General features: G+C 38.8%; 1 protein-coding gene across 11 annotated transcripts in view; it reads left to right on the top strand.

Moving 5' to 3' along the window:
* Positions 1-13,416, top strand: part of CCDC91 (coiled-coil domain containing 91) — a 319,151-nt gene that overhangs the window by 82,837 nt on the left and 222,898 nt on the right. For all 11 annotated transcript variants that reach the window (XM_043531633.1, XM_043531332.1, XM_043531592.1 and 8 more), the window contains 2 exons: positions 11,864-12,033; positions 13,004-13,210. In XM_043531633.1, the coding sequence (XP_043387568.1) occupies positions 11,864-12,033; positions 13,004-13,210 (377 nt within the window). The remainder of the gene's footprint in view (positions 1-11,863; positions 12,034-13,003; positions 13,211-13,416) is intronic.

Below are 13,416 nucleotides of genomic sequence, written 5' to 3'. Positions count from 1 at the left end.
TTCCAAAGAGTTCGTTTCGAATTTAGTTCATAGGTTATAGTCCAATGTCCAATATCATATCCAGGGTGTACCAGCTTAACTGGGATCTCATCTTGCAACTCAAACTTCCCCTGATGAAGCTTAAGCAGATCTGAGATAAAAAGGATCAGAACACAAGGATCTTTATACAATGTCATGTCTTCTTTGACAAATTGGAGTCCCTCGGGGAACAATAGGCCCTTATTTCCTAAGCATAGTCTTTAATTATTCACACAGATTAATATAAGGCAATTTATCCATTAGGCAGTTTATCACCAGTACTTAGCTATACAAATTAACATAACACAGTCGCCTGTTCCTCCACCGTTCACCAATGATTTGCTATACATTTCAAAGAGTGCTGAATACAGAGAGATCCTGTTTACACTTCATTCAAATGCTACGATGTTCTTTTGATCTTTGAATTATCAGAATATAGCATAGACAGGGACTGTTGATTACATTGTTGACCACTACCCATACATATATAAATACACAAACGTTATCTCCCCACACGTCTTTGAGGGTTGAATTGAAGTCATTCATCCTGCAGGATGTTTAACCCTTTCTGGGCATGCATCACAACGTATTCCTAAACAGCAGGAAAGTGACCTTGTGTAATACTTACATTCAAAAATGGAAGAGATTCTCCTCCTGGTGTCAAGAAAAACATGTGACGGCCTCCACAACACTTCTACCATTAGTGCTGGAATACCTACTAGAGCCGAAAGTGTTGGGTTTAGCAGCAAACTCGATCAAAGTCCACCTTGCGGCCATTTCAGAATTCCATCATGAGACTGACGGGACCTCGATCTTCACATGCACCATCACTAAATGCTTCCTCGGGGGTCTCCAGAACACTTGCCCAAAGATTCATGAACCTATGCCAGCTTGGGACCTCAATCTGGTATTTAAATGCCTCACCAGAACGCCATTTGAACCCCCTAGCCACCTGTCCCTACTACATTTATCTATGGAAGTGGTCTTTTTGGTCGCTATTACTTTCACCAGATGGGTGAGTGAGATGGGGCTCTCATGGCCGATCCTCTCTAGACAATATTCTTCAAAGACAAGGTCACGCTACGCCCACACCCAGCATTTTTACTGAAAGTGGCATCATTGTTTCATATGAACCAATGGATCCATCTTCCTACATTTTATCGTAATCGTCATGAGACTCAAACAGAGACTGTCTTGCATACATTGGATGTCAGGTGGATGTTAGCATTTTACCTGGAAAGGACCAAACCTTTCCGGAAATGTCCTAGACTTTTTGTTTCTACTACTGAGCGTTCGAAAGGCGGTGCGATATCCACTCAGAGATTGTCTGACTGGATCGTCACGTGCATTCAACATTGCTATCTTATTTGTAACGTGGACCCTCGTACACACATCAGAGCGCATTCCACACGATCAGCTTCAATCTCTATAGCGTTCCTAACAATATTCCGATATTAGAGATTTGCAAAGTGGCCACTTGTCTTCTGTCTTCACATTTACTGAGCACTATGTTGTCACTCGACTCTAGGGCTAACGCCATAGTTGGCCTAACTGTACTTATCTCTATGACTCAAATGAGCCCGAAGTCCCTCCTGCCTTCTGAGGGGCACTGCTCTACAGTCACCTGAAGTGGAACACAGCACTCAAAGAAGAGGAGAAGGTTACTTTGGAGCTTGCCATTAAGACTCTGCGCTAGAGAAGGAACTGGAGGGCTTGGGTTGTGCATGCTAGATACAGTACCAACAGCACTGCAAGGGGCCTACTGCGCATGCGCGACCCACGCATACACTGTTATCATAAATCTCCAAATGACAGTGCCGGAATGCACCGACACCTGAAGTGGAACGCCCACAGGGACACACATCTCTAACCTCAGTTACTGCACAAGGTGAGTAACTTTCTCTTCCTATTGGTCTTTTATTTTATGAAGAGCTCAAGAATAAAAAAATTTAAAATGGAGACATTTAGGTTATTTTAAGTTATGTTAAGAGGTTTTTCATTACTCCTTCTGAGCTCAATTGTGGTTGTACTCTGTTACTGTTTGGGAGCCTGGCTTTATAGGATGAAAAGTAGTCGCAGCATTCCCCCAGCCACACTCTCTTGCACTACTGTTTTAAACACTCAGCCCATATGCTGAAGCTGGCCTATCTCATGGCATATTCAGATTCTGCAGAATCTTAAGTTTTCATTTAAAAAAAAAATATTTCTAAACCTTGTGGATTCAAAAATGTGCTTGGTTTATGTTCGGAAGGTTAACCTGATGTAGAGATTTCTTCCTCAGTTTGCAGACAGCCTGAAACAAGGTTTCCATAGAAGTGCTGATGGAAAAGATCCAGATCTTCAGTTAAGAGAGTCCAAAGAGCTGTTACTCTTTTCACATGCACACATACTGTACTTTCTCTGGTACTTTGAGGGATGCAAAATACACCTCATAGAACAATGTTAGTGGAACAAGTGGATTATATCAATGGTATTTCTGTTCTCTGGAGTAGCAAGCTGAATTTTGAGTGGTATCTAATACTAGTGGCACATGCCCTGACAATTCAGGAAAACCACTATAGTCATCTTAAAACTCTATTGTTGCCACTTCCCTGTGCCTATGGGGAATGCTCTACACTTGAAGTGGTGCTACTAAGGAGCAGTACTAAGTTTTCAAACCATGCAAAACATCTTGGCTGCTGTGTAGGTGCAGGAAGAAATTGGGAGATAGACGCTCAGCAATTTGCAGAATTGGGCCCAGTCCCGCATATATTTCAGATTAATGTAAAAGTTTTGATTTAATCAAATGTGAAGGTTCTGTGGATACTAATACGCTTCTCAGAAGTGGATTTTGCAACCCATCAACTCTTTTTGTTTTCACTTGCAAATGAACAGTCTCTCTAACTTTCAGACAGTATTCCATAATTCTTTATAGTTGCTTTAAATAGTGTAATTTTTAATAGACTTATAGACTAATACATTTTAGGGCCGGAAGGGACCATCATGATCTTCTAGTTTGACCTCCCTGCACATTGCAGGCCACAGACCCTCACCAGCCCACGCATGTAATAGGCCCATAACCTCTACCTGAGTTACTGAAGTCCTCAAATCATGATTTAAAGACTTCAAGTTACAGATAATCCACCATTTACTCTAGTTCAAACCAGCAAGTGACCCATACCAGAGGCTGTAGAAGAAGGTGAAAACAATCTGACCTAGGGAAAAATTCCTTTCTGACTCCAAATATGGCAGTCAATAAGGACCCTTAGCATGTGGAAAGATCCACCTGCCAGACACCGCAGAAAGAATTTTCTGTAATAACTCGGTGCCCTCCCCATCTAGTGTCCCATCTCTGATTTTTGGACTTATCTCCATACACTTATTAAACTCAGTCTTTGAAAAAGTTACGTTTTTTGCCCCCACTACTTCTCTTGGAAGGTTGTTACAGAACTTCAGTCCTATGATGGTTAGAAACATTTGTCCAATCTCAAGCCTAAACTTGTTGTTGCCTAGCTTATATCAATTTGTTCTTGTGACAGCATTGGCCTTTAACTTAAATAAGTCCTCTCCCTCCTTGTTGTTCATCCTTCTGATGTATTTATAGAGAACAATCGGATATCCCCCCAGCCTTTGCTTTTTTAGGCTAAACAGTCCATGTTCCTTAAGTTTTCTCTCATAAGGTTTTCCATTCCTCTGATCATCCTAGTAGCCCTTCTCTGCACCTGTTTCAGTTTATCTTTCTTAAACATGGGAGACCAGAATTGCACAGTGTTTCAGATGAGGTCTCACCAGTGCTTTTCACAGTGGTAATAATGCTTCCCTATCTCTAAGGCAAATACCTCACCTGATGCATTGTAGGATTGTGTTAGCCTTTTTCACAGCTGCATCACAATGGTAGCTCATAGTCATCCTGTGATAGACCTGTGTGTACTGGTCATTCTCCTCCTCTCTTGCTTCCAATTAATAAGTCCTCAGCTTGTAGCAAAAAATCCTGTTTTTTCATCCCGACGTGCATGAGCTTGCACTTTTCACTAGTAAATTTCATCCCATTTCTATTACTGCAATCTTCAAGGTAATCCATGTTGTTTTGTCTGATATTCCAATCCTCCTCTGTATTGGCAATACCTCCCAACATTGTGTCTGTCGCAGATTTTATCAGCAGCCCCCCACTTTTTGGGCAAGATATTTAATGAAAATGTAAAGTTTGGTCCCAATACCAATTCTTGAGGGACTCCACTAGTAACCTCCCTCCAGCCAGACATGTCATCTTTCAGTATGACCCATTGTAGTTTCCCATTTATCCAATTCTTTACCCACATTTCGATTCTCCCATTAATCCCCATCTTCTCCAAACATTTCTCATAATGAACTGTATCATATACAAAAAGAAAAGGAGTACTTGTGGCACCTTAGTGACTAACCAATTTATTTGAGCATAAGCTTTCGTGAGCTACAGCTCACTTCATTGGATGCATTCAGTGGAAAATACAGTGGGGAGATTTATTTACATAGAGAACCTGAAACAATGGGTGTTACCATACACACTGTAAGGAGAGTGATCACTTAAGGTGAGCTATTACGAGCAGGAGAGCGGGGGGGGCGGGGGCGGAACCTTTTGTAGTGATAATCAAGGTGGGCCATTTCTAGCAGTTGACAAGAACGTCTGAGGAACAGTGTAGGGGGGGGGGGGGAATAAACATGGAGAAATAGTTTTACTTTGTGTAATGTACCCATCCACTCCCAGTCTCTATTCAAGCCTAAGTTAATTGTATCCAGTTTGCAAATTAATTCCAATTCAACAGTCTCTCGTTGGAGTCTGTTTTTGAAGTTTTTTTGTTGAAGTATTGCCACTTTTATGTCTGTAATCTAGTGACCAAAGAGATTGAAGTGTTCTCAGACTAGTTTTTGAATGTTATAATTCTTGATGTCTGATTTTGTGTCCATTTATTCTTTTACATAGAGGCTGTCTGGTTTGGTCAATGTACATGGCAGAGGGGCATTGCTGGCGCATGATGGCATATATCACATTGGTAGATGTGCAGGTGAACGAGCCTCTGATAGTGTGGTTGATGTGATTAGCCCCCCCCCCCCCCCCCCCCCCCCCCGGCTCTCCTGCTGGTAAGAGCTCACCTTAAGTGATCACTCTTGTTACAGTGTGTATGGTAACACCCATTGTTTCATGTTCTCTATGCATATAAATCTCCCCACTGTATTTTCCACTGAATGCATCCGATGAAGTGAGCTGTAGCTCATGAAAGCTTATGCTCAAATAAATTTGTTAGTCTCTAAGGTGCCACAAGTACTCCTTTTCTTTTTGCGAATACAGACTAACACGGCTGCTACTCTGAAACCTGTATCATATACTTTATTGAACTCCAGATAGATTAGCTCTACTGCATTTCCATTATCTAGAAAATCATTTCTATTCTCAGAGAAAGAGATCAAGTTGTTCTGTTGTGATCTACCTTTTGTAAAAAAAAAACCACGTTGTATTTTATCCCAATTACTGTTTGTCCTTAATTACGCTGTCTTTTTCAAAATTTATTCTAAGACCTTGCATACAACTGTGGTCAAACTAACCAGCCTGTAGTTTCCCAGATCCCTTTTCTTTCCCTTTCCTTTCCCTTTCTTAAATATAAGTACCATCTCTGCAATTCTCCAGTCAGAGGGTACAACCTCTAAGTTGACAGATTCATTAAAAATCCGTGCTGTTGGGCTTTCAATTTCATGTGCCAGGTCTTTTAATATTTTTGGATGGAGATTATTGCCCCCTTGTTTGGTCCCCTTAAGCTGTTTGAGTTTGGCTTCCACCTCAGATGTGGTAATTACTACTTTCATATCCTTGTTTCCATTAGTTGTCTTGCTACTGTCCCCAGCTCCTTCTTATCCTTATCAAAAACAGAGGTGAAATATTCTTTAGGTGTTTGACAGTACCTCCATCTGTTCTCAATGCTTAGTAGTCCCACTTCTTCTTTCCTTGTTTTCTTTTATTTATATGGCTAAAAAGGAACTTTTTTACTATTGGGTTTAATTTCCTTCACAAAGTCCAGCTCTGCTTGGCTGTTGTCAATTCTCACTTTTCCTCTATATTTTCTGACCTCCAAAAGATAGATTTCCTTGCTGATCAATCCCTTCTTCTATTCCTTGTAGATTTTCTGCTTATTTTTAGTAACCTGTTTGAGATGGTGGTTCATCCACTTTGGTCTGCATCCCTTACAAATATTTTCCCATTTGCTTGGGATTCAGGTTCCAGATAGGTTCTGCAACTTTGACTTAAAGTAATTCCAAGCCTCCTCCACGTTCAGATCCTTGAGTTCTTCAGTTCAGTCAACTTCCCCAACTAATTCCCTTAATTTTTTAAAGTTTGCTCTTTTGAAATCACGGACCCTGGTTGCAGACCTATTTTTGTTTCTGTCCATTTAGTTTAAACTGAATTAACTCGTGATTACTCAAATGAAGGTTGTCTTCTACAACCAGCTCTTCTTTGAGGCCCTCACTATTTGCTAATACTAAATCTAAAATGGTATCCCCTCTGATTACTGTGGTGACTACTTGGTGAAGAAATCTGTCAACCATCACATCCAAGAATGACTGGGCCCTACCATTATTAGTAGCATTTGTCCTCCAATCTATATCTGGGAAATTTAAGTCTCCCATAATCTCACAATTCCTGCTAGGATTTATTTAATTAAAAATATTAGAGGTCTCGATCCAGATCAGATCCTGGATGTCAGTAGCAGATCCTAAGCACTATTACATTAGAGCCTCTGTTGCCATTCTGTTTGGGTCAGAATCACTTTGGGGAAGATTCTGTTTTATCCATTCAATCACTTTTAATTTATTTCTTTACAGTTTACCGCATCACTAATATACAATACTACTCCATAACCTTTAACTTTATTTGTGTCTTTCCTCAATGGCACATACCCCTCAATACCTGTTTTCCAGTCATGACTGCTATTCCACCATGATTTCAGTATTCCTATAATATTTGGTTTCAATTCCTTTACCCGTAGTTCTAGTTCCTCCATTTTGTCATGCAGGCTCCTAGCATTGGGGTACAGGTAAGTTGTTTCTGCTTGGTCTCACCCAGATTTCTTGACAGATTAGATCGTCATTTTACTATCAGCATTGCCTGCCTGACACTTACTGTCATTGGTACTGGCACTATCCTTCCTCTTGTTGTCCATTCTTCTACGCTCTGCTGTTCCTTTCTCCGTTGCTGTATCTTTTTATTTCATTTTCCTTCTGCTCAGTATTAGAATCAAGCATGGAGATTACATGAGCATCCCCCAGCTGTCTCCCCCAAATTCCAATTGAAAGCTCTTTTAATCAGTTGTGCCAACCTTCATCCCAGATATCTCTTACCATCTCTACTCAGGTGGAGTCTATCCCATGAGACCAGTTCTCTGTCCAGGATTGCCTCCCAGTCGTTGAACGTCCCAAAGCCCTTCTCATAGCACCACTGCCTGACCCATCTGTTGATCATTGTAATCCTGTCTTGCCTTCACTATCCTCCTCCAGGGACAGCTAGACTCCCACTGAAGATTTTCTGAGCCGCCATTTCTTTAAGCATCTTCCCCAGCCTGGTGTTGTTTTCCTTGATGCATCCCAGTGAGAATCTAGCAGTATCATTTGTTCCCACATGGACAGTCAGTGGATTCTTTCATGCTCCCATTAGGATCCCCTTCAGCCTTGTGTCCACAATCTGTATCTTGGCATCTGGAAGACAACACATCCTTCTGTTCTCCAGATCACCTCTGGTGACAGGTCTGACTATTTTTCAAAGCAGGGACTCCCCATTCATGTAGAACTGCCTCTTCCTGGTGTTCCCTCTTCTGTTCTTTCTGGCTGCAAGCCATCTTGTCTTCTGTTCCCACTTGCAGTCTTCTGTGAGTCTTCCTCTGGCCTCCTCAGACATTGAAGTCTGGCTATCTCTATTGTCTCTCACAACACACTGCCTCCCCTACTAGACTTTGCAAACTGAAATCAGACTAACAAATACTCTCCAATAACTTATATACTGCCCCTAAGTGGCAGGGGCTCACCTCCCTTCTCCTCCAACAGATCTCCATTCAACTTCACCTGTTTTCAGCTCAAAAGAAGGGCCTTGTTTGCAAGAGAGATTCAGTTGTGGGATTTTATCTATTGAACGGTGAAAGTGACTAACACAAGCCCTTCTAAATAGTTAAATGGCCAATATTTTGTAATGCAGGACAGAAAATAAATTTATTTCAGGTTGATACAGTGTTTGGGTTGAGAGGATTTTTAAAGGGGTTATCTTCTCTTGGGATCTCTGACTGGGATGAACATTTACACCCAAACAAAATGGTGCCATTTTTTTGGCCATCTTATTTTGTAATGGTAATCTGCACTACCATCAAAGATCCAAGAATGCTGCTTTAATAGGCCTCTGTCAAAGATACTTAAATAAAAATCTACTGAATCACACACAATGTAGCTTCCCTCGGTAGTCTTTTAGAGGACTTCTTTACAGCTCGGTGCTAAGCAAAATTCTATTCAGTAATTATGAAGTACAGTTCATAACACAAGCATTGTTCCATACACACATTGTGACACCCTATGTGACCTGAGAATTATTTTATGACTAATTAATTGCAATGGATTTACTCCTGGAGTTGAGTACTACTCAGTGGAAGTAGGATTTTGGAATTTGGGCATCTATTAGAAGTTTTAGGTTGCGCACTTAAACACATTAAAGTCAAGAAATGGTAAAGTTAAGATTGCACATGCAGTCTAGGTATTCAGATTGTGTACATAGTACATGTGAATATCCTAATCCTAGAACCGTTTGGCTAGATGCCATTGCAATGCACCTTAGGAGGTATTACAGAAGAGATCTTTTACTGTGATGCTTAAGACCTGCACAGCCCTTAAGTTGCATTATAATGGAACTTCCTCTTGTACTTCTAACAAGCAGCATTCCCTAACCTTTGTGTATTTTTCATGGCCCCCAGAGTCTGAACTAAGAGCTCCTGCTGATAGAGAGATTTTGCTGCTGTTGGATAAAATCCAGGCCCCATTGACATTCATTTGTGTTTTGCCATTGACATAAATGGGGCCAGTATTTCACCTCTGAAGCCTAAATTTTCCTTTTCTTAGTTTCATCCATTAATTTCAGGTATTCCCCTTAAAATCATCCCAGCGTTGTTCTTTGGTTGTCTTGGTGTTTATTTCCTTCAAGTAACTGTAGGTATTTATCCTACCCCAGTGAATCAGTGACATTATTTACAATATGTAAAAACTGCAAGAAACCCATGGGGTTTATTGTGGTGGGGGAATTGGTAAAAAACAGCCTTGCAGAACTGGAGGTACTTTTCATATGAGCTTTGTGCAACGTCTACTATGGGTACAGTGGAAGTCATGTGCATGTCTATTAATGTATCCATCAACACATACTCTGAACAATTTAAATATCTTATAGTAAGCATCCTTTATATAGAGTTTCACTAAGCTGAAAACTGCAGCGAAGAGTTATAGGAAAAACTAACTCTATTTTGAATCACACATTAGCTGTTGCTATTTGTTTAGCTGGAAGAAAAGAGAATGGTCTTTGAATAGATTCCATTTTTCTCCAATAAATTTTAAAAGATTTTTCCACTGGCAGCGGTTGATAGAGTTCATTGAGTGCTGGTGATTTTTTTATTTTTTATTTATCTTAGTTCTTCTGTGTGCTAATTTTCTGTGTAGTTTATTCATTTGGGCCAATAACTGTAATAGTATTGTCTGTGCTAAGTCTTTCACTATCTTTCTGTGTCTATAAATACCTTTACAATTTTTAGGACTGTTTTTCCATGTCCTTCTTATTATTCTCTCCCCCCCGACTATTCTTTTATTCCTCTTTCTTCATTCTGGGATTTTACTGAGTGGAAGCACTTGTTGGTCAGTGTGGTTGACTGAATAGAAACAGTTAAGATGGTAAACCTGTCTATATTTCTCCATCTGTTCTATGTTATACATTAGGCTCTTGAGTTGTGAAGGGTCATCCATTTGCTGGGCATGCTTCATTGATCAGTACTAACATGTTAAAGGAAAGAGTGAATTTGACTGCAACAAGCTACTGAAATAAAATTATACTGGAGAGTTAATTGTTGATCTTGGTTCAAAGGATTATTCTAATGTCAATAATCCAATGGCTGAAAGCTGAAGCTAAACAAATTCAGAGTGAAAATAAGGTAAATATTTAGTAGTGAGGGTAATTAACAATTTACCAGTGGTCATAGTGGATTCTCCATCACTGACCATTTTAAAATCAAGATTGGATCTTTTTTCTCAAAGATAAACTCTAGGAATTATTTTGGGGAAGTTCTATGACTTGTTTTATACCGGCGATCAGACTAGCTGATCACAATGGTCCCTTTTGGCCTTAGAATCTATTAATCTGTGAATCCTGACAAAAAGTTTATGGATCTAGGCAATGTCAAACTGGTAATACTGGATCCTGATTGTTTCTCTTAGTATTTACAAACCTATGGCATTGCTTCTGCAGCTCAAAGCAAAGATTGCTCATATGCAGTGTAGTGCCATTTCAGTTGTCAGTCTGACCCACGTGGTTTTGTTTAAAAATATGTGTTCCCCTAGCAACTCTTAAATTATATTTTATTTGCATTTGGGAGTGAAAGAGCTGTTTTAAAGAAGAAGCCAAGATTGCACCCTGGGGTGTCAGTCTCTAATTCTGTTAATAGAATCTCTAATTCTATGAGTTTGATAAAACTAGTTAGTCTCTAGTTCTTTTAAAAATGCATTTCAAATTAGCATTTTAACTTGTTTTGTGTGGCCCTCTGTAGATTATATGCTAGTAACCTGGCCTTTTCTTCCTTCTCCTGGAAAATCATCTCTATGGCTGGTATATCCTAGGGTACAGGCTTCCGAGGACCAATTTAAAAACTTTATTGATGCAATCTCACTGTTTTTTCCCCATGTAGTTTCTTAATTTATTTATTTTTTTAGTGTATTTTTGTTTATTCCCTTAAAAACTACGTAGGTCATTGTAATGTAGAAATTAAGATGACCCACATACAGGATCATAGCTCAAAATAGGAAACTCCTTCCTCTGGAATGTAATGACTATGGAGGAGAACCATACATGCAACAATAATTATTATACCTGTGTATTGTTGGATATAGGGTCATTTTATTTGTTGTATTTCCTTTGTTCACCATTGTAGATTTAATGTATAAAACGTGTTTAACACATGTAAAATTGCTTGTCGCCATGTTGCTTGGTGAAATGTTTATCTAAATGTCCTTATATAAAAGCTGTCTTTACTTTCTTTTTTTAGATTTAAATAAGAAAAATTACCCATCCAAAATGCCCTAGGTGCCCTAACAATTGCATATCATTAGAAATGACTACCTAGTAGCAAAAAATAATCATATATAAATAATTAATTATCTAAGGCAGTCAATAATTCAAAGAAGCAAAAGAGCCACTTTTAGTCCTCCCCCGCCATCTCTGCCACAAAAGAGCATATTCTCCTCTGTCCCTGAAAACCTTGTCAAATAAATGGCTTTTGCAGCGTGCCCCAAAGGTCCTCAAGTTCAGGCAATTTCAGAGGAAGGAGCATATAACTATCTGGTGATATCTTTGAGAGCAAAGGTAAATCATACAACCAAGTCAATAACATTATTCAAAGATATAAAACCATGGCATGCTTAACTTGGATAAAGTCAAGCCAAATTTACACTAGTGTAATAACACATTTTTATCTACTTGTTTGTATTGTATGATGTTCTTTTAATAACAAAAATGATTTCTGTTAGGTTCACTAGATGTAGAATTCAGAAACACATACATAATCTACTAATATTGGAATTTTTTTTCATGTCTTCTTTCTTGCATTAGTGTCTGAAATCCATGTGTCACAAACTATTTCTTCAGATGTTCTACTGGAGCATTCTCTGCCTTCTGCTTGCTTTGTCCCTTCTGATTCATTCATCTTATCAGGTGATGATGTACTGACAGCTGTTCAAACATCCAACAGTATTTTAAACCCAGCTGTTCTTAAAGAACAGGTAAGCACATAATCTTACTTTTATTACAGGAAGTTGATGTATTTTATCCCTTGGCATTGTATTTTTTCTTACCAAATTAGAGATTTTTTTTTCTTAAGGGACAAAAGTTGACTCTTGAGTAGTTTCTACAGGTGTAATTTCAGAGCAAAGATATCGGGTACCAGTCTCTGAATAGTCATTGTGAAGATGAGTACCTTTGAATTCTTTGAGATGGCAGAATATAATTAAGTTACAAAGCAATGTAGGTTTTAACATGTATGTATAATATTTGATAAAAATGTAGTTTATCCACACTGAAATGCTTCTCAACCTCAAAACAGTAATTTCAGTATATAAGTACTCTTTCTTAAATAAAAGGTTTTTTTAAAGTAATTTGTGAGACATCACAATACTTTCATATGGTCCCCAACTGAGCTACATACATTCAAATGTGCTCAGTTTTAAGCATATGCTTAACTGCCTTGCTAAACTGGGACCATAACACTGAAATACAGGAGGCATTGGCAGGAATGTTCTTTGGAAAAAGTATTGCTGTTAAAGCTACCAAAAATTTCAGAAATAGTCACTGCTTAAAAATGTCTTTTCTAGCAGCTTTAGAATTAGAAAGTTACCTTAAGATTTACAAGCCCCCTCACCCACAATTAATAGTATCTTACTCTTCAAGTATTCTCATTAACCTCAGTGAGGCTACTTATCATGTAAAGTACAATCCAAAGTGAATTGGGGTAACCATTTGGCTGTTGGTAAACTGTTATTTTAATGGCATTTCAGATGCAAATGTTTTGATGGTAGCGCTTGAGACACAGGTCTGCTAACCATCATGTAATGTATATGTTTTGGCAAACTGACATTTAAATCTTCTACTGAAAGTAAAGTTTTCATAGCTCTTATATGAAATATAATTTCAAAATATGATCTGTCATATATTATTTATGATGAAATAATATACTTTGTCTCTTTTATGAATTAGGTTCAGTTATCAGCCAGTTCTTCCTTGGATATCTCAATTCCTTCTTTGAGTTTAACAGAAGGAAAACTTTCAGAAAAATTAACCATCTCTGTGGGTGACTCTGAGAAGCAGGGGATAAATGGATCAAAGAAGTATCTTCAACCAACGGTTGCAAGTCTAGAGATCAAACTCAAAGATGCTGAAGAAGAAAGATATAGAATTAAAAAGGTATGGCTGCTCTTAAATGCATGAAGAATTTAATGATAGCAGGAGCTGGCAGTGGTACCCGTAGCTAAGGTGTTTAATATTTTCCGTTACGAGACCTTGTTTTCAGTTACTTATAATTTTGCCAAACTTTAGCTGTTCAGACTTAAATTTGCCATGTGTGGGTCTGCCTCACGCAGTTTTTTTTGTTTGTTTTTTTTAATTTAAGC

The sequence above is a fragment of the Chelonia mydas genome, chromosome 1 (assembly GCF_015237465.2).
Source record: "Chelonia mydas isolate rCheMyd1 chromosome 1, rCheMyd1.pri.v2, whole genome shotgun sequence".
Classification (NCBI taxonomy): domain Eukaryota; kingdom Metazoa; phylum Chordata; order Testudines; family Cheloniidae; genus Chelonia; species Chelonia mydas.
This window is presented reverse-complemented; position numbering and strand designations above follow the sequence as displayed.